General features: G+C 41.3%; 1 protein-coding gene across 1 annotated transcript; it reads left to right on the plus strand.

The window, feature by feature from the left end:
* The first annotated feature begins 4,516 nt into the window (after positions 1-4,516).
* Positions 4,517-23,329, plus strand: lrp12 (low density lipoprotein receptor-related protein 12). The gene is made up of 11 exons (XM_034160722.1): positions 4,517-5,041; positions 8,444-8,500; positions 8,600-8,735; positions 9,908-10,110; positions 12,907-13,154; positions 16,243-16,392; positions 16,475-16,696; positions 16,844-17,110; positions 19,578-19,780; positions 19,873-20,005; positions 20,872-23,329. Exons 1-11 carry the CDS (start codon positions 4,999-5,001, stop codon positions 21,793-21,795), a joined length of 2,586 nt encoding a protein of 861 aa, XP_034016613.1. The 5' UTR covers positions 4,517-4,998; the 3' UTR covers positions 21,796-23,329.
* Positions 23,330-25,337: the final 2,008 nt, after the last annotated feature.

Below are 25,337 nucleotides of genomic sequence, written 5' to 3' on the forward strand. Positions count from 1 at the left end.
CTCAAGAGGAACCTCATCTTTAACCACAAATCCCTGCTGCATGTCTACACGGACAATAAAGATATAATGGAAAGCAGTCAGTTTATGTAACTCCAAACCTGTAAAAATGATCTGATGTTAAAAACTAACTACACTTATATTTTTTCAATTATTCTAATCATTTGTTTAGATGTACTTAGCAAATAACCTAAAGTGGAATGTGAACAGTTACCAGTGTCCGGTTTCATAAAGCGGTCTAATCTTTTAGTCTACTAAACTGCCTTAGTAGACAACACTTAGTTGCCCAACATTAGCCATCTAAGCCCCGTGTCACATCAGTGGCTAAACTGGTAGATTAGCCATCTTATGTTTTCATGGGCATAGTGGCCTTGTGAGCGCTGTTGCCAAGAAACACCTCCAATGCATGAGATTTTTGTTTACTTCCAGGTTGGTCACAACTGCAACGTGTGTGTTAAACTCCGGCCTGTTCCAGTGACGTGTATGCCCAGACCCGCTTGCCCCCATGAAACTCTAAGAATTTATGCCATCACAATAAGGGAGATGCATTGATTTTGTGTCTTCTCTTCTCCTGTAGAAGAAAACACATCATTTAGGGTATTAATAAAGAGATTTGTGGGGTTGTTGTTTTGTTTCCTTGGCCTGTATGTCTTTTGATGCACTGGTCAGGAATAGCGCTTCTCCTTTCATTGTTTTTATTTAGTTTAAAGACTGTTTCATATGTGTGCCATATATGGGCATGCAGTGTTGCTACGGTAACTCTCGCTGCCACTGTGTCTCTCTGTATGCGTACGTGTTGCTGTCCCCTTATAAGTGCCGAACTAACATACCTCATGATTCTGCACACGATCGACTTGGAGACATGGATGGTGTCGCTGATAACCTGCTGAAAGGTCCCACAGGTGCCATTTTTGAGATAAGACACTGATGTTTTGTTGACTAAAATAAGATTAGTCTCCTCTGTAGCAGGCTAAAAACTTTAGTCAGGTAACGCGAAACTTAAGCTGAGTTAGCGCTTTGTGCAACAAATAACATCAAAAGATTAATTGACTGAGTGAGTTTAGTCAACTAAACAAGATTAGACTGCTTTACGAAACCGGGCCAGCTGTGTCCTGCACAAGTAACAAAAACAATTCTTCTTTCACCATGCTCTGGAAAGATCCGAAGAGCACAAGCGTTTTCTGACACGTGTCAACTCTGGTCTTTCTCCTCCTCAAAACCTGGAGCATGTGGATTAGAGTCCAAAACACAATGGAACCACAATTTATGCATGATCCCACAGTCATCTAGTTGTGCTATTTAATGAAACAAACTGCATCTGTGCATAGAAGACAACAAAATGTCTAAATATAATGCTAAAAATCAATCAAACGTTTACATGGCCAATAGGTCCTAACGTTTTCCAATTCTAATACTGAATCATCTGACCATATGTTTTTCCACTGGGTAATGGGCCAATCAAGATGCCTCCAACCCCAAAGGAATCAACATCGCTTCTGGACAACGTTATCATAAGACTTCCTTTTTTTTTTTGCACAGTAAAGTTTTAAGTGGCATTTATGACTGTAACTCTGTATTATAGTGCTTGACTAAGGTTTCCTAAAGTAATCCCTTGCCAATGTGGTTATATCAGATATTGATAAATGACAGTTATTGATGCAGTACCATCTGACGGATTATAGCTCACCTTGTGATGTTCATCTTAGGCTTGCACCTTTGGCCTTTACGTACTGAAATTTCTCCAGATTCCTTGAATCATTTAATGATATGATGCATGGCATAGGGGGAAATATGGAAATCCCTTCCAATCTTTCTTTGAGTAACATTGGTTTTAAACATGTCAGTAATTTTCTCACATTTGTTGACAAACTGGACATCCTCTGTCCACTTTTGCTCCCACGAGACTCAACCTTTATCTGCTTTTAGACCAGATAATAATTACAATCACCTGTTTGAACTAACATGATTTATATATTTAAATAACTAGCCCTGAATTGCCCCATCCTAATTTTTTTGGAATACCTTGCATCCTTGAAATATAGGAATGGATGTATACTAAGAAATGAAATAAAGTTGACAGAAAAAAAAACATGGCATATCTTGGGTTCACACTGTTCACAGTGAAATAAAACTGTGTACTCCAACTCTCACATCATATGGTCCACAAATATATGGTAAATCCCACCCCTGCCATTTCTCCATGCAATGTGGAGTTGCGTCAGGAAGGACATCTGGCGTAACAATTGTGCCAATTCAACACCCAGATCCACCTAGGATCTGATGTGGCGACCCCGAGTGAAAAAACAAGGGCAGCTGAAGGGACTTTTTATGTGATAAGCAAGAACTGTGACTGGACCAGTTTTTGCATCTCGACAGATATCAAAACACCTGGATCACCATCACTGAAAACTAATGCAGTCGATTTTACCGGACTCCAGCCTTCACTTCCTGGTTATCTGTCAATATAAACTCAGAACTGTTTGTTTGTGGTTGTTTAATTGGTGAGTTTAACCAACCTCATCAACCTCACTTACTCATGGACAACCTTGCTCATGGGCTAGGTCAGCATTAATCTGTGGGTTGGTTCAGAGAGAAACAAAGATTGTCAGTTTTTATTGATTGATTCATTTTCTGCTGAAAAGCTTCATTTGAATCAAATGACTCTTTGTGACGTCAGGTTTAGGTTAGCACTAGCATCGTTAGTAGTAAAAACAAAAACAAACCTTTCTTCTGCTGTGTCATTTCATCTTTTAAAATTACTTTGCGCAATTTTCGGCAAACCAATTTGTCTTTTTCCCCCCAAAAGTCTGTTGTGACCACAGAGGTTGTGACGCTTTTTCTGTTTTCATTTTACTAAACGATCACACAGTCAAGTTAACAACACACCGATTATCATTACAAGGAAAGAAGTAAGTCCCTTCGGCTGCTCTCTTGTTTGCACTTGGGGTCGCCACAGCAAATCCAAAGTGGATCTGCATGTTGAATTGGAAATGTGGCAGGGATGGGATTTGAACCCGGAACCTTCTGCACTGAAGCCAAGCGCATTAACCACTTGGGCACCACCCCATCATTTCAAGGAAATGCTTCAAAATAAAAGACACGATTATTGTTGCAATTAAACACTTAAAAATAAAATTACATCTTGTGTAGCGCTTGCGTAGTTGACGTCAGGTTGCGTTGCGTTCAACTGGTTATTCAGTCGTTCTTCATCTCTAGTTAGCAGTGAAAGATTCAGTGGCAGCATAAAGCAGTTTCTGATATTCTGCATGCTTTCATCCATTAGTGACAGCGTTAATAACGGTTTCAAAGAGCAGTGATGGGTTATTAACAGTTTTACAGAGCAGTACCACGGGTTATAACAGATTCAGAGAACAGTGACAGGTTAATAACAGTTTCACAGAGTGGTGATGGATTAATAACAGTGTCACAGAGTGGTGACTAATTAATAACAGTTTCACAGAGCAACGGGTTAGTAACAGTTTCACATAGCAGTGACGGGTTAATAAAGGTTTCACAGGAGGAGTGACTAGTTTATAACAGAGGATTTCACTAGAGCAGTAACTAGTTAATAACAGTTTCACAGAGCAGTGACTAATAACGATTTCACAGAGCAACAGGTTAATAACAGTTTCACAGAGCGGTGATTAGTTAATAACAGTTTCACAGACCAACAGGTTAATAACAGTTTCACATAGCAGTGACAGTTAATAAAAGTTTCACAGGAGGAGTGACTAGTTAATAATGGTTTCACAGCTAGAGCAGTAACTAGTTAATAACAGTTTCACAGAGCAGTGACTATTTAATAACAGTTTCACAGAGCAACAGGTTAATAACAGTTTCACAAAGCAGTGACTAATTAATAACAGTTTCAAAGAGCAGTGACAGGGTTAATAATGGTTTCACAGAGCAGTGACAAGTTAATAACGGTTTTCCAAAGCAGTGACAGGGTAAATAACAGTTTCACAGAGCAGTGATGAGTTAATAACAGTTTCACAGAGCAGTGACAAGTTAATAATTGTTTTCCAAAGCAGTGACAGGGTAAATAACAGTTTCACAGAACAGTGACAGCGTTAATAACAGTTTTATAAAGCAGGAATGGGTTAATGGCAGTTTCACAGAGCAGTGACAGCCTTAATAGCAGTTTTATGGTGCAGGGACGGGTTAGTAACGGTTTCACAGAACAGTGGCAGCGTTAATAGCAGTTTTATGGAGTAGGGATGGGATAATAACGGTTCCACACAGCAGTGACAACGTTAATAACAGTTTTATGGTGCAGGGACGGGTTAGTAACGGTTCCACAGAGCAGTGACAATGTTAATAACAGTTTTATGGAGCAGGGACAGGTTAATAACGGTTTCACAGAGCAGTGACAACGTTAATAACAGTTTTATGGCGCAGGGACAGGTTAATAACGGTTTCACAGAGCAGTGACGGTGAGAGGTTCGTTTTGGTTGGATCAAAATGCAGAGGGGCGTCTTTACATCTTTATTAGCATATAAATAGTGAGGGGCGGGGCTGTCCTTGTTTCAGGGGTTCTGATTGGAAGAAGTCTTTTGACGCTGCTGCAGCCTCAGAGCGGCAGATGGCTGACATCAGGGGGCTTTTCGGCTGCTCCATAGCGGTCTTTAACGGCTCTGGCTCGGCCTTCGGCAGCTCCGACTCGGTTTTTAGCAGCTCTGACTTGGCCTTTATGTGCTTGTTTTAGGGTTAGCACAAGAGGCTAGCCACGTAGTTGTGTTAGCATGTTGTTTATGTTAGCCGGCTGAAGCCTAACAAGCTCTGTTGCTTTTTTAGCTTTGTTTTACGTAATGTTTGCAAATTAAATTGTTATTTTAGCTATTAGCTCATCTTTGAGTTATAAGAACGCTTTGTACATTTCTCTTTTCTTTTTTACACCGAAATGTGGTTTTTACGGCGTGTGAGCTAACAGCTGAAGCTAATGTTAGCAGGGAGCTGGGCTCTTTGTCATCACACTGAGTTAGGGGTTTGGGTTAATATAATATGATTTTCATGTCAGTGAGGATCTACCTGCTCCTTTTATCAGGTAAGTGAATCCACACAACCAGAACCAAAGCCAGATTGTAACCTTTATCAACCTTGTGTAACATTAAGGAACGATAAAGCAAAAAATATAATATGAAGAGTGATATGGACATTAATAGGAATGATGCTTGTCACTGCTCGAGTTAATAGTGTCTTCATGGAAGAAATTTTTGAACTTTGTGAAATCGACGACCATATATAAGAATATCTTGTCAAGTCTCAGGAAAATCAGTAGTAATGACCATAAACCAGACTGACAAGGAGAAGGCAAATATTCTGGCAAAATTTGGAGACTTCCAGTTTCCCCCCACACTGTCTAATAAGGGACACTCAGTAATTCATTTTCTATACAAGCTTGTTCTAATAAGCCAGTTTCAAGTTTAAGCGCCTCAGGGGCTGCTGAGTAAGTTCAAAGGTCAAGTCATACAAACACGCATTCCCAGGATCACAAAACAAAGCAAATGCATGAAACATAAATACAAAAACAAACCCCAAACACTGTCATTATCTTTAAACCGGAAATGACATGGTGAGATGCTGAAGAGCTTCACTCGTTCATGTCTGTGACATATACATATTAGTCACAGTTTATCGCTGTATTATATTTATAACCCATTAATGTACCTAACAGCTCACCTGTATTGCATTCACAAACACAAAACAAATGCATGAAAAATAAATAAATAAAAAATACTGACTTTTTAACTGTTTACATACCGTTTTTGTCCACAGTGTAACTTATTTCGGCTCTTTAAGCTGTTGTGTTGCGTCAAAAACAGCATCTTCTTACCAGCTTGAATGTCGTCGGCAGCTTGTTTGTATGCATTGACCTGTGTGAACCGGAAGTGTTAGCTAGCTCTGTGCGCATGCGCACTGACAAACTTGAAACTGGTTTATTAAAGGTCATGGGGGAGGGGGTGGAGCCTATCTCAGTGGCCATTGGGTGAGAGGTAGGGTTCACCTGGACAGGCTGCCAGTCTATCATAGGGCCGACATACGAGGGCTGTCAATAAAGTAACGGTCCTTTTTATTTTTTTCAAAAACTATATGGATTTCATTCATATGTTTTTACGTCAGACATGCTTGAACCCTCGTGCGCATGCGTGAGTTTTTCCACGCCTGTCGGTGACGTCATTCGCCTGTGAGCACTCCTTGTGGGAGGAGTCGTCCAGCCCCTCGTCGGAATTCCTTTGTCTGAGAAGTTGCTGAGAGACTGGCGCGTTGTTTGATCAAAATTTTTTCTAAACCTGTGAGACACATCGAAGTGGACACGGTTCGAAAAATTAAGCTGGTTTTCAGTGAAAATTTTAACAGCTGATGAGAGATTTTGAGGTGATTCTGTCACTTTAAGGACTTTTCACGGTGCGAGACGTCGCGCAGCGCTCTCAGGCGCCGTCATCAGCCTGTTCAAGCTGAAAACCTCCACATTTCAGGCTCTATTGATCCAGGACGTCGTGAGAGAACAGAGAAGTTTCAGAAGAAGTCGGTTTCAGCATTTTATCCGGATATTCCACTGTTAAAGGAGATTTTTTTAATGAAAGACGTGTGGACGGATCCGCGCGTCGGGACGCAGCCGACGCGGTGCGGCGGCACAGGAAAAACACCTCCGTGTTGATAACCATTTGTAAAATCCAGGCGGTTTTGATGGCTTTCAGTGGAGTGAGTATATGAGAAATTGTTTAACAGGCAGGACATGTTCCAACTTGTCCTTAAGGCTTTCAACAGAGGTGTTTTTCCTGTGGCGGAGTGTCGCGGCTGCGTCCCGACGCGCGGACCCGTCCGCACGTCTTTCATTAAAAAAATCTCCTTTAACAGTGGAATATCCGGATAAAATGCTGAAACCGACTTCTTCTGAAATTTCTCTGTTCTCTCACGACTTCCTGGATCAATAGAGCCTGAAATGTGGAGGTTTTAAGCTTGAACAGGCTGATGACGGCGCCTGAGAGCGCTGCGCGACGTCTCGCACCGTGAAAAGTCCTTAAAGCGACAGTATCACCTCAAAATCTCTCATCAGCCGTTAAAATTTTCACTGAAAACCAGCTTAATTTTTCGAACCGTGTCCACTTCGATGTGTCTCACAGGTTTAGAAAAAATTTTGATCAAACAACGCGCCAGTCTCTCAGCAACTTCTCAGACAAAGGAATTCCGACGAGGGGCTGGACGACTCCTCCCACAAGGAGTGCTCACAGGCGAATGACGTCACCGACAGGCGTGGAAAAACTCACGCATGCGCACGAGGGTTCAAGCATGTCTGACGTAAAAACATATGAATGAAATCCATATAGTTTTTGAAAAAAATAAAAAGGACCGTAACTTTATTGACAGCCCTCGTATGTAGACAGACAATCACATTCACACTCTCACTGACACGTACGCTTAATTTAGAGTCACTAATTCACTTAACCTTTAAGCTTTTTGAGGTGGGAGGAAGTCAAGGCACGCGGAGGGAACACACACAAATGTGGGGACAGTATGTAAATTCCACACAGAAAGGACCAGATCGGAAGACTACCTGGAACCTTCTCGCTGTGAGACAACAGTGCTAACCACTAAGACACTGTACCCACCCAAATTTCACCAGAAACTGTTGGGAAGCAACTTTGTAAACTCAATATTTTTAAATCCCTGGGGGCTGGACAGTTTTCTTCTTTGAGTGGCTAAAGGAATGAATGATTAGGGTTAGGTAGGAAGGGTTGGTACTTTAGCAGGCATCCATTAACCTAGTAAAGCTAGCTTTGTGTGTTCCATAAAGGTAAGATGTCGATCCAGATAACTTGTGGAAACACTTATTAGTGTGGAAGGTCTGTATTAAATCAGAGTTTTACAGTTTAAGGTTATTGTGACAAAACAAATGTTTGTTTGTGTGCCACACAGTGCTATTGTCTCTCAACCAGCAGGTTGTGAGTTCAGATTTCCAGCCCGTCTCTGCTCAGTCTTTGTTTTTGACAAACCCAGACTGATCCAGTTAAAAAGTGGTTCATTAAAATCTTTATTTAAAAAAAAAGATAGAAAACTGATTGAGATGAAACACTGCAAAAGTGAGATACAAGGATCGTTCTAGTGGTGGTGGCAGGTAACGGCATCTAAACGGGAGTAGAAATAACTGATGTGAAATTGCAATATTTTAACTTTCACAATACTTATACTACATAACACGGGTGATTGAGAAGTTTTGAACCTGATTCAGAAAATATAGGGCGTGGTTCTCCATCTTTTGCAGTCTGAGAAACCAACATTTCTTAAGAATGTGTGAAGTTTTGACTTCACACATTCTGAGAAATGTTAATTTCTGCAAAAGATGGACAACCAGGCCCTACTTTTCTCATTCAGGGAAGGCTGAAAACTTTCTTTGATGATCCGGCTTATCTGCTAAATGACCAAAATGCTGCTGTGCATTTGTCAGGATGCGTCACTGCCTCCGAGAGGGACGATAATGTCTATGTGTCCGAGATTTCTAAAGGTGAGTTTGACATGGTGAACACCACGTGTGTACCACAGTGTTTGTTGGCGCCGTCGTCTGTGTCAGCTCAGCTGTCTCTGTGCGTCTGTCCCTGTGCAGCCTGTGGTGACATGCCGGAGCTCCTCAGGGCGTCCAGCGGTGTGGTCACCAGCCCTGGGTGGCCCTTCCAATACCCATCCAGAGTCAACTGTAGCTGGAACATTAGGGCTCGGCCTGGAGACAAAATCACCATCAGGTACTAAATCTGGTGTTTCCATGGTTACTGCTCCAAAAAATGTTTTGTGCATGTGAATGGATATTATGTCATATGAACAGATTTACAGGTTTTTTCATAAAAAAAAAATGTACTGATTTTAACTGAAAACTAATAAATCTTTGCAGAAAATAACAGGACTTTATATTAAAGTTTAGAAGCGTGGGGCAGTTAGCCTTTGTAATAAAAAATCTAAAATCTGCAGAATTCAGATTATTCAAGAAGACATGTATGTTAAGACAGGAAGCAGAGACCACGAGGAGATTAAATACAGATGTGTCATTATTGTCTCAGATTACACTCTTCTTTGTGGAACAAATAACCTCATTTAAATGACAAGTTGTATTTGGTGGCTGTATGTGTGCACGCTCCTGCACAAGTGATACTCAGTTTATACAAATATGTATTACCAGGTTTGGGGTGTGTACCTCAGTTTTGCAGATGCAAATTTTCTATTATAGCTGGAATTGATTGTTTTGGTTGTACTCCTATGCAAAGCTGTTTTGAACCTCTGTAATTATTAGTATTTCATATGTATGTACTCTGTGAATCTGTACTAGTCATACAGTTACCTGTGCTGTGTTGCAGGTAGTTGGACAGCATCACTGTCCAATGCTAAGACAAAAAAATAAGCATGAATTTTTGCTTCTAACAAATATGGAGGAGGTGCTGGAGATCAAGTCGGGGCTTTTAGACTTTGAACCTGATACGTGGCTGTTTGAGAGGTTTGACCTCAAGCTCTTGAATGAGAACAAGCTGCACAAACAGATGTATTCTGTGTATGGTCTCTGCTCACTTTTCAAGCACCACAGAAGAAGATTGTGATGAATGAGTGTCTTGCACTTCACAAAAAAAAAAGCAAGTTTGATTTTAAAACTGCTTTTGGAGATGGACTACCAACATTTGGACCAGGGTTTGATTTCAGGTGTGTGCTTCATACTCACCTGCTTGTATTCGGAAATAAGCACCTCAGGGCCACTTACGACTACAACTACTACTACTTTTATAAATCATCACCAAAATGTGTCTGTCCAACTACCTGGTCAGAGTTCACATGGTTTAGAAATGCCATCAGGCACATCATCATTGTCTAAAATTTTAAACAAGAAATATGAGTTGTCCATGATATATGTATAGATTTTTTTCCTTTGTAGTTTCCAAGATTTTGACCTCCAGAGCTCCCATCGATGCTCCTCAGACTGGATTTCTGTCAGCAGCTACAGAGGGCTGGATGGACTCAGGGTCTGTGGTTCCTCCCTGCCACCCCCCTATATCTCTTCTCAGGACCACGTCTGGATCCGTTTCCACTCTGATGAAAGCCTGGCTGGAAAAGGATTCAGACTGGCCTACATCACTGGTGAGAACAGCCAGAGTCTCCACTGTTCCTCAGTGTATTCAGGCTCAAAAAGTCTTAACATATTTCCTCATAACTGATTTAAAATTAAGAAAATTCATATTTTAAGGTCTTAGAAGGGATTACACAGGACTTTGGAAACCTTAACAAAGTTAGACATTTAGTAATCTGGTGGTTCCTGTCTTACTATGTGGCTGTGAGACTGGAGCGCGAACCAGTGGCCGAAGGCGACAACTGGATGTCTTTGACACAGTCATTCCAGTGGTATCCAAGGTTCCTCTGAAGAGACAGAGTACCAAGCAAACCGTTTGGTACCAGTGATTCCCAATCCTCGTCATCAGGGACATCGACCCTGTACATCTGTCACTGTACTGCTAAAACCTCATTAGCTCCTTCAGGTGTGCCCAGCCAGTCACGAATTAACAGGTTAGGAATTAGCAGCCCAGTGGATTAGTGATTACCACTGATGTCTCACAGCAGGAAGGTTGTGGGATTGCTTCCCACCTTTCTGTGTGGAGTTTGCATGTCCTCCCCGAGTCTTTGTGGGTTTCCGCCCACAATCAAAAATGCTTATTTAGGGTCTGCTTCTTTCTGTGCCCTTACCGAGGTAGTGTCTCTGTGTCTAGAGTTGGTACCCGGGCACCGGACTGTGGCTGCCCACTGCTCCTAGTGGTTGGATTGTGTCAAAGTGGATTTGCGATAGGGTACGTGTCGAGGACAAATTTCATTGCATATACAGTGCATCTGGCAAAGATTCACAGTGTTTCACTTTTTCTACATTTTGTTATGTTACAGCCTTATTCCAAAATGGAATAAATTTATTTTTCCCCTGAAAAATTCTGTTCACAACACCCCTTGATGACAACACGATTTTTTTTTTTTTTGCAAATTTATTAAAAATTAACAAAAAACCTAATAAATCACATGTGCATACGTACACCTGGTGTAAATTCAGTTGATTGGACATGATTTGGAAAGGCACACACCTGTCTACAAATAAAGTCCCACAGTTGACAGTGCATGTCAGAGCATAAACCAAGCATGAAGTCAAATGAATTGTCTGTAGAACTCCAAGACAGGATTGTCTTGAAGTACAAATGTGGGGACGGGTACAGAAACATTTCTTCTGCTTTGACGGTCCCACTGAGCACAGTAGCCTCCATCATCCGTAAATGGTAGAAGTTCGGATCCATCAGGACTATTCCTAGAGGTGGCTGCCTGTCTAAACTGAGCGATCGTGGGAGAAGGGCCTTGGTCAGGGAGGTGACCAAGAACCTGAAGGTCACTCTGTCAGAGCTCCAGCATTCCTCTGTGGAGAGAGGAGAACCTTCCAGAAGGACAACCATCTCTGCAGTAATCCACCAATCAGGCCTGTATGGCAGAGTGGCCAGACAGAAGCCACTTCATCGTAAAAGGCACATGGCAGTCTGCCTGGAGTTTGTTAAAGGCACCCGAAGGACTTTCAGACCAGAGAAACAAATTTCTGGTCTGATGAGTCAAACTCTTTGGTGTGAATGCCAGGTGTCATATTTGGATGAAATGAGGCACCACCCCTACAGTGAAGCATGGTGTACACATAGTACACACCAGGACCCCCCCCCCCCCCCCCCCCCCCCAAAAAAAAATCAGACACATGGGTTTTATTTTAAAAGGGCCTCTGGTGCTGACTGTGGGAGCGCTGCACTTTAATGCAGCACAGACTCAGTGGGCATTTTCACTTTTTCAGAACTTTGGACAGCGGCGCAGCCTTAAGGCTCGTGTCCAAAGGATATGTCACATCCATACAAGCCATTTTTATTGTTGTAATATCTAATGAATTATTTCACAAATACAGTTGTGCTCAAAAATGTATATACCCTGGTAGAATATTTGATTTTTTTGCCCATTTTTCAGAGAATATGAATGATAACACAAAAACTTTTTTTTCACTCATGGGTAGTTGTTGGGTGAAGCCATTTGTTGTCAAACAACTGTGTTTGCACTTTTAAAATCATGACAACAGAAACTACCCACAGTGACAGCTTGGAGTCTTCTGGGGTAGTTGTGGATGAGGTTTTCTGATGGTAAAGCTGCCACTGAATATGTCCAGAAGTGCGCTGAGACTGCAGCAAGCGGAGCACAGTGCTGTTTTTAAAAGGCTGCGATCATGAATTCACAATGTGCATGAGCAGCTGCTTTAACTTCCACTCACAATGTGATTTTATTGCAACTGCATCAAAATTAATGCAGTTATCACTTTAAAAACAAACCACCATGGCACAAAATCACAGTTGTTGAAATTTTGCAATTAATCTGTGGTTCACAGTTTTGAACTATGGGGAGCAGTCTGTAGGGACCATGGATCGACAATTGTCTGTTATACTAACCACTTAGTGATAACCACTAAGACTCTGTGCTGCTCTAGAGTGTGTTTATCATAAATTATACTTACAAAAAATGATGCACATCCCATTATGCATCACAGATTCAAGGTGAGTCTGAACACACCAGGTGTTCTCATGTTTTGCAGACACTTGACTTGTGCTGGCTGAAGATGGCTGTCTGCTCTGCCATCAACAGTGTCATCAAAATTAATACCATAGGCCAAATTCATGCGGTTTGTACCGACCACCTCTAGCTATACGTTTGTGTCACATCTGACAGCAACAGGATGCTGTAATCCTGGATTAGTGTTGACGGCTAATCCCTCTCTTACCTATGAAACCTGAACCATGATGTTTAATATGATGAAATTTTAAAGGTGCAGAACTGATACATGAACACAGTGAAGAATCAGAAATCAATCATTTGTGGATGTAGGTAAACCAGAGGTGTCCAGCTGTGATGTGGATCAGTTCCACTGCTCCAATGGAAAGTGCATCCCAGACTGGTGGCGCTGTAACTCCATGGATGAGTGCGGCGATAATTCAGATGAAGAGCTGTGTGTGGACTCTCCGTTCTCCTTCCAGCCCTGCAGCTTGAACCAGTTCCCCTGCCTGTCCCGCTACACCCGCATCTACACCTGCCTGCCGCACAGTCTGCGCTGCGACGGCAGCATTGACTGTCAGGTAACACCTAGGAATACACCGATCCACAATTTTTCACTTCCGGTCTGATCCCAATACCTGAATTTGGATATCTGCTGATACGATACTTTTCCGATCTGATACCAGAGGTCTGTTTGCTTTAATATTATTATTATGATTATTGTTGATTTTATATGAGGATTTTCTTAAAAAGGAGACCTGAAAGTTCTTCTACAATTTGCCAGAAGGTATATCTAAGATGAAAGCCTAGATTTGATGTTTTGGTGAAAGAATTAAGTACTTTAATTTTCTTTTATAGACTTTTATAGCCTTATTTTTATAGACTTAAAGAGAAAAGACAGCATTCTCTCTGTGTCTGTCCCTCCTCAATTTTCAATTTCAGTGGAGGTTTATTGATATGGGAGACATATGTTTACATTGTCAATGCAAGTGTTACAGAGTAAAAATTAAGTCCTCTGTCTGTCTCTCTCCCTGTCTGTCTCTATCTTTGCCTGTCTCTCTCTGCCTGTCTCTCTCTCTCTGCCTGTCTGTCTCTCTTTTTCTTTTTCTCTCGCTGTTTTTCGTGCTGTGCAAACTTTGAACTTTTTGGAAACACGAAGCCTTTCAACTGTAAAATAAATGTATCATATCAGCGCTCACACGCAGGATTTTAAGGGAGACTCTTTTTTCCCTTTCAACGGACAGAATCTCTGTTCAGCTTCTCCTCCTCAGCTGCACACTAAGCTGGCTTTTCATAGCATTTAACAGTCTCGGGACAGTGAGGCAGCTAACTTTTTAGCACACATTTTCAGCAACATTTCAGTTAATTTTTTGGAAAATCCGTGCTTGACGAACAGACAATTTGAACTGGAAAGCCGGGCAGAAATTTTCCGTTAACCGCTGCTAGAACTCTGCAGAAGAGCAGGGTCTCAAACGGCTGGCTTCAAAAACCTTGCCTCCTCTAGTGTGCCTTAATTGAATGAGTGGTGACATGAGGAGTCGAAAAAATCGGTCACGTGACTCATGGTGCCATCTTGTGTTCAAAATAGCGTTCGCTGTTAATCTATCTACATGTAAATCCAGCTATTTTATTTATTTATTTGCTGAAAATGTTGCTGTGCATTTGGATGCACAAATAGACACAAGAAGGGCTTCAAGATGTACAGATTCCCTTCAGATCTGAACAGAAGAAAAATTTGGGAAAATAAAGTCAGCCGTGTGGGATGGAAGCGACTTCATCGTCATAGCCTTGAGAGGTAAATTTATTGTTCAGTCCCATGTACAGTAAACTCACCTAAACTGTCATCGTATAAACTGGATATTCGCTTATCCATTCGATAAACTGGATTTTCACTCACATCAGATAAAATGTTCTGCCCGATCGCAATATATTTCCATGAAACCCCTCACATGTGGGAGTCATTTACATGATTAAAAGCCCGACCGTTTATTTTTTCACACTGTGCTCAGAACTGGACCTGCAGCCTGACATGCACTTGTTGAATCAGACACAGCAAAAGGCTGTGATTTGACACTTTGCTGCTTTCACAGCTTTGTCTGCCATCATATTTTAATAGGTTTTTTTGCAGTGCGTACGCTGAATACATTTTGATAATGGATCAAATAATCTGGCAGAAGAAATTTTCATAGGAAATTTTGACCCGGTTATTTAATGGGGGGCACGTCCCGATTCAGGATTCCCCATAGATGTTCAGTGTCTCCTGACTGTAACTAATCCGTTATATACATATCGCTCACATCGGATAAATGTCCTGTCCGATTGCAATGTATTTCCATTAAAAACCCAGAGCAGTCTGGACGTGCACAGTAACAGAGGTACAAATTAAAGTTCAGCGCTCTGACACTCGCCGATTTGAGTAAAGTGGGAACCGGAGACATTTATGTGATTAAAAGCCCGACCGTTTTTTCCACACTGTGCTCAGACTGAGACCTGAAGCTTGACGTGCACCTGTTAAATCAGACACAAAAGGCTGTGATTTGACACCTTTCTGCTTTTACTCCTCTGTCTGCCATCATAACAGTTTTTACAGTGTGCACGCTAATTAAAAATGGATCAGAAAAGTCTGCAACTTTGCAGCACGAAGTCGTAAAAGGGGAAATTGTACAGCTAACCTTTGATTTGGAGGTGAAGATTGTAGAAAGAAAAGCCTGTTGAGGGTCAGGTTAGTCCATAATAAAGCATAATCCAGAGACGGAGAACTTTAAAACTGTCACGCACATCACTGCATGACACGGAGTTACAGAGCTGCAGCTGCATAAATCAGGCTTTAAATTAATTAAATAAATCAATATATATTGTAAATTTGATAGCTTAACTAGTTTCATATTTATTTTGATAGCACCTATACCTGGATGTGTTGCTATATGGGGTTAAATGTTTTTTAAAAATGTTAAACATTAAAAACATTAAAGTTCATTCAGTACTTCAGCACAGTTGGGCCCAAATTGGTGCCATGTTCTGAGTTGATGCCACTCTCTCAATTAAGGCACACTACCCTCCTCCTGCTTGGCAGAAAACAGCAGGGCACAAACAACAGTAGTTGAGAGGATTTACAGTGGCTCTTCTCCGGTATCGGAAAATGTTGCGGGTTGGATCGGTATTTTCCAATACGTGAATTATGTCGGTATCTGAACCTGATACCTATCCGGGATCGGATCGGTCCCATCCATAGTAACACCGTCGTTTAGCTACTCCTTAATGACAGTCATCATTATCCTCATTATCATACAGGCCTGCTAGAAGACTAATGCCCCTAGTAGTGGTTGGATTTCTGTTTGTCGTGTGTTTAAATCCAGGTTTTTAATTAAGAATCTGGATTTAAACATACGAAGATACCGTATGTTGGGTCATGATAGCCTGAAGTACCAAAGACTTTTGTGACCAATTTGACTTCTGTGTAAATATTTGACCAGACTTAAAACGTTGCATTAAAAATAATCTTGTGAATTACTCAGAGAATGAAACATTAAGATGGACACAAATGCTGCTTTTGTCCTTTGGATGTTTTGTGACCATGATCCCAGAAGACACGGTACTGTCTGCACGAGGCCGAGCTTTTATTCTGACATTTGTCACATTGTCTGCATTCGTGTGTGCAATTTATTACAGGACCTTGGCGATGAGATTGACTGTGACGTTCCAACTTGTGGTGAACGGTTGAGGAACTTCTACGGCTCCTTCAACTCTCCAAATTACCCAGATTTCTACCCTCCAGGAAGTAACTGCACCTGGTTAATAGACACAGGAGACCACAGGAAGGTGCCATCTGACCCTTCGCTCTTCATTTCACTGGGTTTGGTGAACCTGTGTTAATATTCTGTGGTGGTTCTTGTTCTTCCAGGTCATCCTGCGCTTCACAGACTTCAAACTGGATGGGACAGGTTATGGAGACTACGTGAAGGTGTACGATGGCTTGGAGGAGAACCCTCGGCATCTCCTCAGAGTGCTCACTGCCTTTGACTCCAGAGCTCCGGTCGCAGTGGTTTCATCATCCGGCCAGCTTCGAGTTCATTTCTACGCTGACAAAATAAACGCAGCCAGAGGCTTCAATGTCACATACCAGGTCTGTGGATCAGGGAATGTGTTTTGGTTACTGTTCTCCTGGATGTCCAGAACCATCCAGACTAAAGATTGAAATGATGTCCATCCTTGAGGTTATGTGAGATTATGACTTGTTGAAGCTGCTTTTGCCTCTTCTGTCTGTATTAAGGTGGATGGATTCTGTCTGCCCTGGGAGGTTCCTTGTGGAGGAAACTGGGGCTGTTACACTGAGCAGCAGCGCTGTGATGGGTACTGGCACTGTCCAAATGGTCGGGATGAGAGGAACTGTTCATCTTGTCAGGAGGATGAGTTCCCATGTTCCAGGAATGGAGCTTGTTACCCGCGATCAGACCGCTGCAACTACCAGAACCGCTGCCCCAATGGTTCTGATGAGAAGAACTGTTTCTTCTGTCAGCCTGGAAACTTTCACTGCAAGGTAGGTACCTTCAGGACTCTGCTGATGGACCGGTGTTTTCCAGAGAATTCTTTCATGCCCGGTGGCACTCACTGAAACCTCAAATCATGAGGCACATCAAGTGGAAAAATGCATGTTGCTCAGAAATTTAAAAGCCATTTGTGTAATCTATGAACAAATGGCTGAACCTATGTAAACATGGTGTATCACATTCTCATAGGACTGTCACTGACATACAGTTTTTGTATCTTGATATATTGACATGTCAACTCGAACCAGTGACTTAAGGTGACGACTGCATGATTTGGTACCAGGTCTCTTTGGAGGATACTTGGGTAGCACTGGAATGACTAACAGTTACTTAGTGAGACTCTTATAAGGAGGATTACTGACACTAAAGGAACATCAGCTATGACATTTAGTCCATGTGGTGTGTTTCTCTGGACATGATCCAGGATGCAGGTGCCTCAGTGTTGAGGACCCCAGCAGCTGGACAAGGTCAAGGACACACCCATGTTTCACCTGGCTGCAGCAGATTGATGATTACTTCGGAGAGGTGGGGATTATCTGGTTGTCGTGCAGGATGTGGCATCAGTGCACACTCTCAGATCTGGTATCAATAAAACAAACATTTTAACTGACATAGCATTCATTGTTTGAAAGAAAAACAATTGTAGTATAACAAAATTAAGTTGGTAGCAATGTTTTAAAGTTCTTGAGTGCAGTAATTCATTGGTGACAAATTTCTGTTTTCTCCCCAAATAACATATTGAGGAAAAATTAGGGATGCACCGATGCTGATCCCAGTATCAGGTATCGGCCCTATTCATTTACTCATACTTGTAATCATAAACTGTATCCAATACGCAGTAATCCGATACCGCTTTACAGCAACGTGATGTCAACCTCTCAATGTGGGATTTTCATGCACACGCTCTGAAGTTTCCGTACTATAAACCACTTTTTCATATATTTTGAACACTGCAGCTTTAACAGTGATGCGGCTAATTTATGGGTTTTTACAGGTTTTCATGTAATTTGCTCATAAGTCAAATACTGTAATTATTGTATGACTTTTGCCTTACAATATAAAGCGCCTTGGGGCAACTGTTTGTTGTGATTTGGCGCTATATAAATAAAATTGATTTGATTTGAAATACGTCGTTCAATGCTGTCCACTGATTGGCTGAAAACCGCTGTCCATCAAGTGGAGTAAATTCACAGAGTAAATAAAGTCTTACCTGTTTGTTTCACTGGAATTCATCATCATACGAGCTTGAAAAAAAAAAAATCCACACAAAGCCTCTTGAGTTTGGAAAACAGCATCTGAAAATACTTTAATTCCTCATGTGGCTGGAAAAAAAAAAGTTCCTCCGTGAGTTCGGCACTTTGCGCCAGTTCCTCCAGCAGAACTCATATCAGGGTTTCAGCAGTGGAGATTGTCCATCACGTTGGTGAGTTTCAGCCCTTGGTATGGGTGTTCAGGCCGATGGCAGACTGGCTCGGTCAGCTAAAGGGGTAATCCGTTTGCGGGATGTCTGTGGCGCTGCGTTCGGACCCTCCACTCACCTCCACAAGCTGCAATTTGGGCAAGAGGTTTAGAGAGTTGCTGCTCCTCGTTAACAGCTCGTTTACCACAGGCAAAGGGCTGAATGCGAAGGAAATTATCCCATGAAGAAGAAAAAATGAAAATAATGTTAAAATTACTCCGTTTTGCCTCTGCGTGTCGCGGAGATGCCACAGAACAGTGTATGTGTGTGTGCGTGCACGCTGTGCTCATCAAGATTACATGTTCCACCTTTGAGGAAAAAAAACATTTACTGTTTGTATTTGTGTATGTTGCCCTGTATGTATTTAATTAAAAGTTACAAAAATAGTGTGGAGAGCGAAAAACTGTTTAGCTCAGTGTCACACTGTAGATAAAAGAGAGCCGATAAAGCAGAGAAGCTTCTTTTCATCAAAATGAATCTGCCCCTCACATTTTCAAAAAAGGCTTTTAGTCCTCACAGACAAAGTTATTGTTGGACAGTTTGTTCTGTTCCTGATGTTGTATATTTTGTAGTGCTGAAGTCCAGAGGTTACATTTAAGTGAGATGTCTGGCAGTGTCACGTTATTAAGAAACACACAATTAATGTTAAAGGACAATTTGTTGTAGTCAAAAAGTGAAGTTACACGATTGAAGTGAAATGTTTGAAAATAAAAACAAAGCTAATGCTGTTGGTAGCAGTTACAGTCAAAAAGTAAGGAACAGCTTATGAATAAAACATGATTTCAAAGTCATCATAAAACTGTAATGGTGTCATTAAGTATTCATATCGGTACTCGGTATCGACGAGTACCAAAATGTATGTACTCGTACTTGTACTCGGTCTGGAAAAAGTGGTATCGGTGCATCCCTAGCAAAAATGTCACAACATGAATTTTCCACTTCTGTTCAGCCCTATTGTGCAAAAGCCTTTGACCTTTTGACCTGTGTGCTCCCTGCAGAATAACCGCTGTGTGTTTGAGTCGTGGGTGTGTGATGCTCAGGATGACTGTGGCGACGGCAGCGATGAAGAAAGCTGTCCAGTCATTGTTCCCACCAGAGTCATCACAGCCGCTGTTATCGGGAGTCTCATCTGTGGCCTCCTGCTGGTCATCGCCCTTGGCTGCACCTGTAAACTCTACTCGCTTCGTATTTTTGAGCGCAGGTAAGCATGTCAAGTAACATCAATCAATAAAACTGTCATGTCCATTTGATTGGTGGGTTTCTGAGGGAGAGCTGTGCCACTGGTCTTTGCAGGTCATTTGAGACCCAGCTATCCAGAGTGGAGGCGGAGCTACTAAGGAGGGAAGCCCCACCCTCTTATGGTCAGCTGATTGCTCAGGGACTCATCCCACCAGTGGATGATTTCCCAGTCTGCTCTGGAAATCAGGTATGCTGTCATCTTTCATCAGTCACTCGATCTGTTTCATCTCCTCAGAGAAACTGGTCTTGTAAGACCAGGGTGTCTCAATCCAGCTCCTGCTCCACCCCCACTCTGCATAGTCCTCCTGTTTTCATGGTGTATCTACAACTGATTAGATGGATTTGGTTTTGATCCCGATGACTAAGGTGTAGTTGGATCAGGGTTGTACTCCTCCTTCCAGTTCTGCTGTCACACATCTGTGCTTCTTCAGAACCTGTGTTGGCCTTGGTCTAGCTTTGAATTTGCAGGATTGTTCCTCTGTGGACAGAGGTTTTTAAAAGAGCGAAACAATCGTAGAAATCAAAATGTGATAAAAGAGATAACATATGAAACATTAAACCTGAATCTACTTCTCTGACCGGAGGACAGTTTACAGAATCTGGTTTTACTTTCCACCATGACGCCAAATTAAAGTTCAGTGACAGAATGAAATAGAAAACTGTGACTGTCTTTTCCACCTCAATGTCTGTAACACTGTGAAGGCAGTTAGAACTTCTGATCTTTTCCACTTCCCAGTGATGGTCTAAGAAGGTGGGGGTGTGTTTTTCTGAAGTCCAGCTTATAGACCACAGGTCAATGCAGCAACTCCTTCTCATGGCACAAGCTAGTTATGTGCAGAATAAATAATGAGAACAACCTGAGAGAACATTGACACATTCAGGTTCTTGCTGTGAAATCAAGAATAATGGTGTAAATTCAGTTTTCTGTCTGAAGTGTTTAATGAGCAAAAATGAAAAGTAATTAAAATAAAACAAACCCACATTCAGTAAAAGATGTGCTTTTTTTGTTCTTAGCATCTGTCCGTCGTCATTTAAATGTCTTTGTTCCTGCAGGCCTCGGTCCTGGAAAATCTTCGTATCGCTGTTCGTTCCCAGCTTGGATTCACCTCCCTACGACTCCCCTCCTCCACTCGGCATAGCAACCTGTGGCGTCGCCTCTTGTCCTTTTCACGTTCCCAGCGGCCTGGTTCCCTAGCTCTGGTGTCTGGTGACCCAGAAGACAGCATGGGCACAGGGAGCGCTGGGAGTCACATTTCAGATCCCCTTACACCAGACTCTGATGATACAGACACAGAAAGTGAGCGTGGAAGGGAGAGGGGTGTGGGGGCGGTGGGTGGTCCTGTTGCTTCACTCTCCCAGAAAGCCCCACCTCTTAGCGCTGTAGAGGCTATAGTATCTGTGACCACCTCCACAACCACGGTAACCACCACGCCCAGCTGGGACCAAGGCCAAGACAGACCAGAAGAGGCGCAGCAGCCTTCCAGCCCCATTCCTGTAACTGCGGTACATAGTCCACGTGACACTTCAGTGATTCCGGTTCCTCCCACTTCTGTCCTGCAATGGTTTACCCATAACTTGCACCGCCTTGCCAGGAACTTGACCAGAAACAACCAGAACACCCACCAGAACCACAGCCCGCTCCGACAGCTGGAGACTGTAAGAGATCAAGCAGAGGGAGCAGAACGACGGGGAAGCAGAGAGGAAGAAGATGTGGAACTTCTTATCCCAGTTTCTGATTCAGACTCAGCCTCTTCGTTTTCGCTGGTTAGCGAGAGCCGGCGACCTCTGCTGGAGTCATACCCGTCCTCCACAACAAGCCATGGGTTGCGCCGTCACTATGGCAACAGTGGCCGAGGATCCAGAGATGGTCTTTGTGAACACTGTGGGATGGTCCACACTGCCGTGATCCCTGATGCCTGCTTGGAGGTCATGGGCAAGATGGAGAGCAGCGATGATGAATTGCTGCCGTTATGCTAACGATCAAACCTCAGCCGTGTGTTCTTTGTCCAAACTGTTAGTTCCTTCTGATAACAAGTGTGGTGGTGAAACCTAAACCTGGATCCACATTCAGGACATTTTCCTGGCTGTGGAACTGCTGAAATGTTTCCAGCGTCCTTCCTGGTGATGGTTTCATGTTTGTGTTGGCGCCTCTGTGGGTCATGTGACCTTTTTCATGCCGTTGAGTTTTTGTACGTTCCGTCACCAAACAGTCGACCTCTGGTCACATGTTTTGAGCCACCTTTTGGTGAAAACTGGTCTTCAGGCAAGATCTGATTTTATTAGACAAGTTCCAGATCCACATTTTTAAACAAATCAAGAACCTTTTTAGAATAAAAGAAACTTTAAACTAGAAAGGTTAAAGTGTGAAAGGTTACAGCTTTTAAATTTAAAATTCCCGTCCACACTTACTGGTTCACCGCTAAAATAGTTTTCTTTAGCTTTCTCCCATTTTGAGGGTTTTCCTTACTGGCAGTTTAAATATGGAAACAGTAGGTGGCGCTGCTCTTCTTTTCTACCCGAGAGAGTTTGCGTCACATTCAGTTATTCATAGTCATTATTTTTGAACCATCACTCTGATTATGAAGCTGGCCGGCTTCGTCAAAGCATTCACTGTTGATTTCTAACATGTTGAATTTACGATGGCCTCACATTCACTGAGAAAAAGCTCCTCAAGTGAATAAATGTGGCTTTAATTTGCGAGTTTACTTGGAGAAAGAAAACATTTCTCTGCTAACACAACTGACCTTTTGATAGCTTTTCATTGAAGTTCATTTTCACAGTCGCCTCCTGTGAACATTGATGACTGTTGGTATCCTCACTAACTTTCAGGTTCTGGTGACAGAAAAACTGTCATCGTCCTGTCAGGGTACCGTTTGTGTCTGTAAGTCTAGACTCGGCTGTGAGCAGACTTCAAGGAGAGCTCTTCTTTTTTTAACCTGGGTCTTAATTTTAGATGTTTTTGGGTTGAACTGTTCACTTGCGCTAAAAATTTTAATCAGTCCAGTATTGTGTTAGAATGTTAACGCTGTCACAGGCCAAAACTCTCCCAGCAAACTTTGTCGCTGCCACCAAATAGCCAAAAACATCAGCTGTGTCAGACATCACGGATACGATCCTGATGGGGGTAAACATGAACAAGTGGACCTCAGTAAATGTAAAGAATGTTTTTCAAACTGATTAACCCCAAAACATTAATATGACTGAGTTTGACTTGGAACTAAAATCTTACCTGATTCATAGTGTGGACTACAAATTCCAGAGTCCTTTTCTTCTCTCAATTGGATGGGGAAGCATTGGAAGGAAAGTTATTTGAATGTCATCTAACCATGACCTTTGACCTAGGAGTCAGTGCAAATCCTTGATAAGCTTTATCAAGTATTTATGATCCTTGTTCCAGTTTTTGGAAACTTGTGTGACTATTTATTACCTTGTTGTCGTTTACTTGCATGATGACTTTCTTTGAGTGTGAAAACGGTTAAAGTTAATTATTAAAGTTTCAGATGGACTTAAATCATCTCTGAAATCAACATTTTTTTTTTCCTTGTTGAGTTCAACATCCACAACTTGTAAGAGCTCTTCATGTTAAAGAGAGGTAGCAAGTGGACACAACTAAATGTGCTGCAATGTTTTAGAGTGTATTAAACAACAAAAACTACAAAAGCTTACAGCACAATAGTCTGTAATGCAACAAAAACTACAAAAGCTCACATCCTCCAACTCTATAAACAACAAAAACTAAAAGCTCACAGTGTCAGTCAATTAAACAAAACTACAAAAGCTCAGCTTATCAAAGTATATTAAATAAGAGCTAAAGGTCACACCACCTGAAAACTTCATGGCGTGTCAAAAGTCTATTAAACAATAAAAACTATAAAGGCTCACAGCTTCTCAGGCTATTGCACAACAAAAAAATCTAAAGGCTCACAGCGTCTCTAAAGGCTTACAGCGTCTCAAAGTTATACAACAAAAACTACAAAGGCTCACAGTGTATCAAACTCAGTTGAACAACAAATCTATAAAGGCTCACAGCATATCAATCTATTAAACAACAAAAACTAAAAGCTCACAGTGTCAGTCAATTAAACAAAACTACAAAAGCTCAGCTTATCAAAGTATATTAAATAAGAGCTAAAGGTCACACCACCTGAAAACTTCATGGCGTGTCAAAAGTCTATTAAACAACAAAAACTATAAAGGCTCACAGCATATCAATCTATTAACAAAAACTATAAAGGCTTACAGTGTATCAAACTCGATTAAACAACAAAAACTATAAAGGCTCACAGCGTATCTATTAAACAACAAAAACTATAAAGGCTCACAGCATATCAATCTATTAAACAACAAAAACTATAAAGGCTTACAGTGTATCTATTAAACAACAAAAACTATAAAGGCTCACAGCATATCAATCTATTAACAAAAACTATAAAGGCTTACAGTGTATCAAACTCGATTAAACAACAAAAACTATAAAGGCTCACAGCGTATCTATTAAACAACAAAAACTATAAAGGCTCACAGCATATCAATCTATTAAACAACAAAAACTATAAAGGCTTACAGTGTATCAATCTATTAAACAACAAAAACTATAAAGGCTCACAGCATATCAATCTATTAACAAAAACTATAAAGGCTTACAGTGTATCAAACTCGATTAAACAACAAAAACTATAAAGGCTCACAGCGTATCTATTAAACAACAAAAACTATAAAGGCTCACAGCATATCAATCTATTAAACAACAAAAACTATAAAGGCTTACAGTGTATCAATCTATTAAACAACAAAAACTATAAAAGCACCTCTAATTACAGCCCTCTTAACCCCCTGGCACTTTAAGCATTTTTAATATAGATGCAAATTAATATTCAAAGTTTTCAGCTAGTTGACAGTAGGGCTGTACAATATGGCCAAATTATCATATCTCAATATTGTCATAACAATATGATATACGATATGAATGTGATTTCACACAAAGTGCAGCAACAGTGAAAATTAAACATTCTTAAACAAAACAGTAATAATACCACACTCATTTTGCACTCATCATAAGGTTAGGATATTGTGCTCTCCAAAAGTATTGGAACACTTGGTATTTCACACATTTTAATTTGTTTATGCCATTTCAAATACAAGAAATACGAAATATATATATAAGAATAAAAATTTAAAACATTATCTTCCTAAAACTCAAACTGAAAGCAAATCTCTAAAACTTGATAATACCTGTAAATAATAATCAGCTTTATTGTCTGTTTTCTTCAGACAAGTCAGGGGATGGAAACATGAATATTTCCAAGTCACTGAATATGTCTTGGAATTTATTTACATCAATTATGAAGAAATACAAAAATTTCTTACACCAAAACATCAAATCTAGGCTTTCATCTCAGATGTATTTTTTTGGCAAATTGTAGCTGAACGATCAGGTCTTCTTTTTTAAGAAAATCCTCTTCACCACTTCATCAGGAAGCTGGAATTTATATTTTTAATGAATTTATATCAAGTAGTAG

The sequence above is a fragment of the Thalassophryne amazonica genome, chromosome 20, assembly GCF_902500255.1.
Source record: "Thalassophryne amazonica chromosome 20, fThaAma1.1, whole genome shotgun sequence".
NCBI lineage: Eukaryota > Metazoa > Chordata > Actinopteri > Batrachoidiformes > Batrachoididae > Thalassophryne > Thalassophryne amazonica.

Excerpts from the sequence above, each read along its gene's own strand:
- lrp12 (XM_034160722.1), top strand. The coding sequence starts at position 4,999 with ATGATTTTCATGTCAGTGAGGATCTACCTGCTCCTTTTATCAG. Across the intron at positions 5,042-8,443 it reads CTACCTGCTCCTTTTATCAG|GATGCGTCACTGCCTCCGAG; the intron begins GTAAGTGAATCC and ends TGCATTTGTCAG. Across the intron at positions 17,111-19,577 it reads CTGGAAACTTTCACTGCAAG|AATAACCGCTGTGTGTTTGA; the intron begins GTAGGTACCTTC and ends TGCTCCCTGCAG.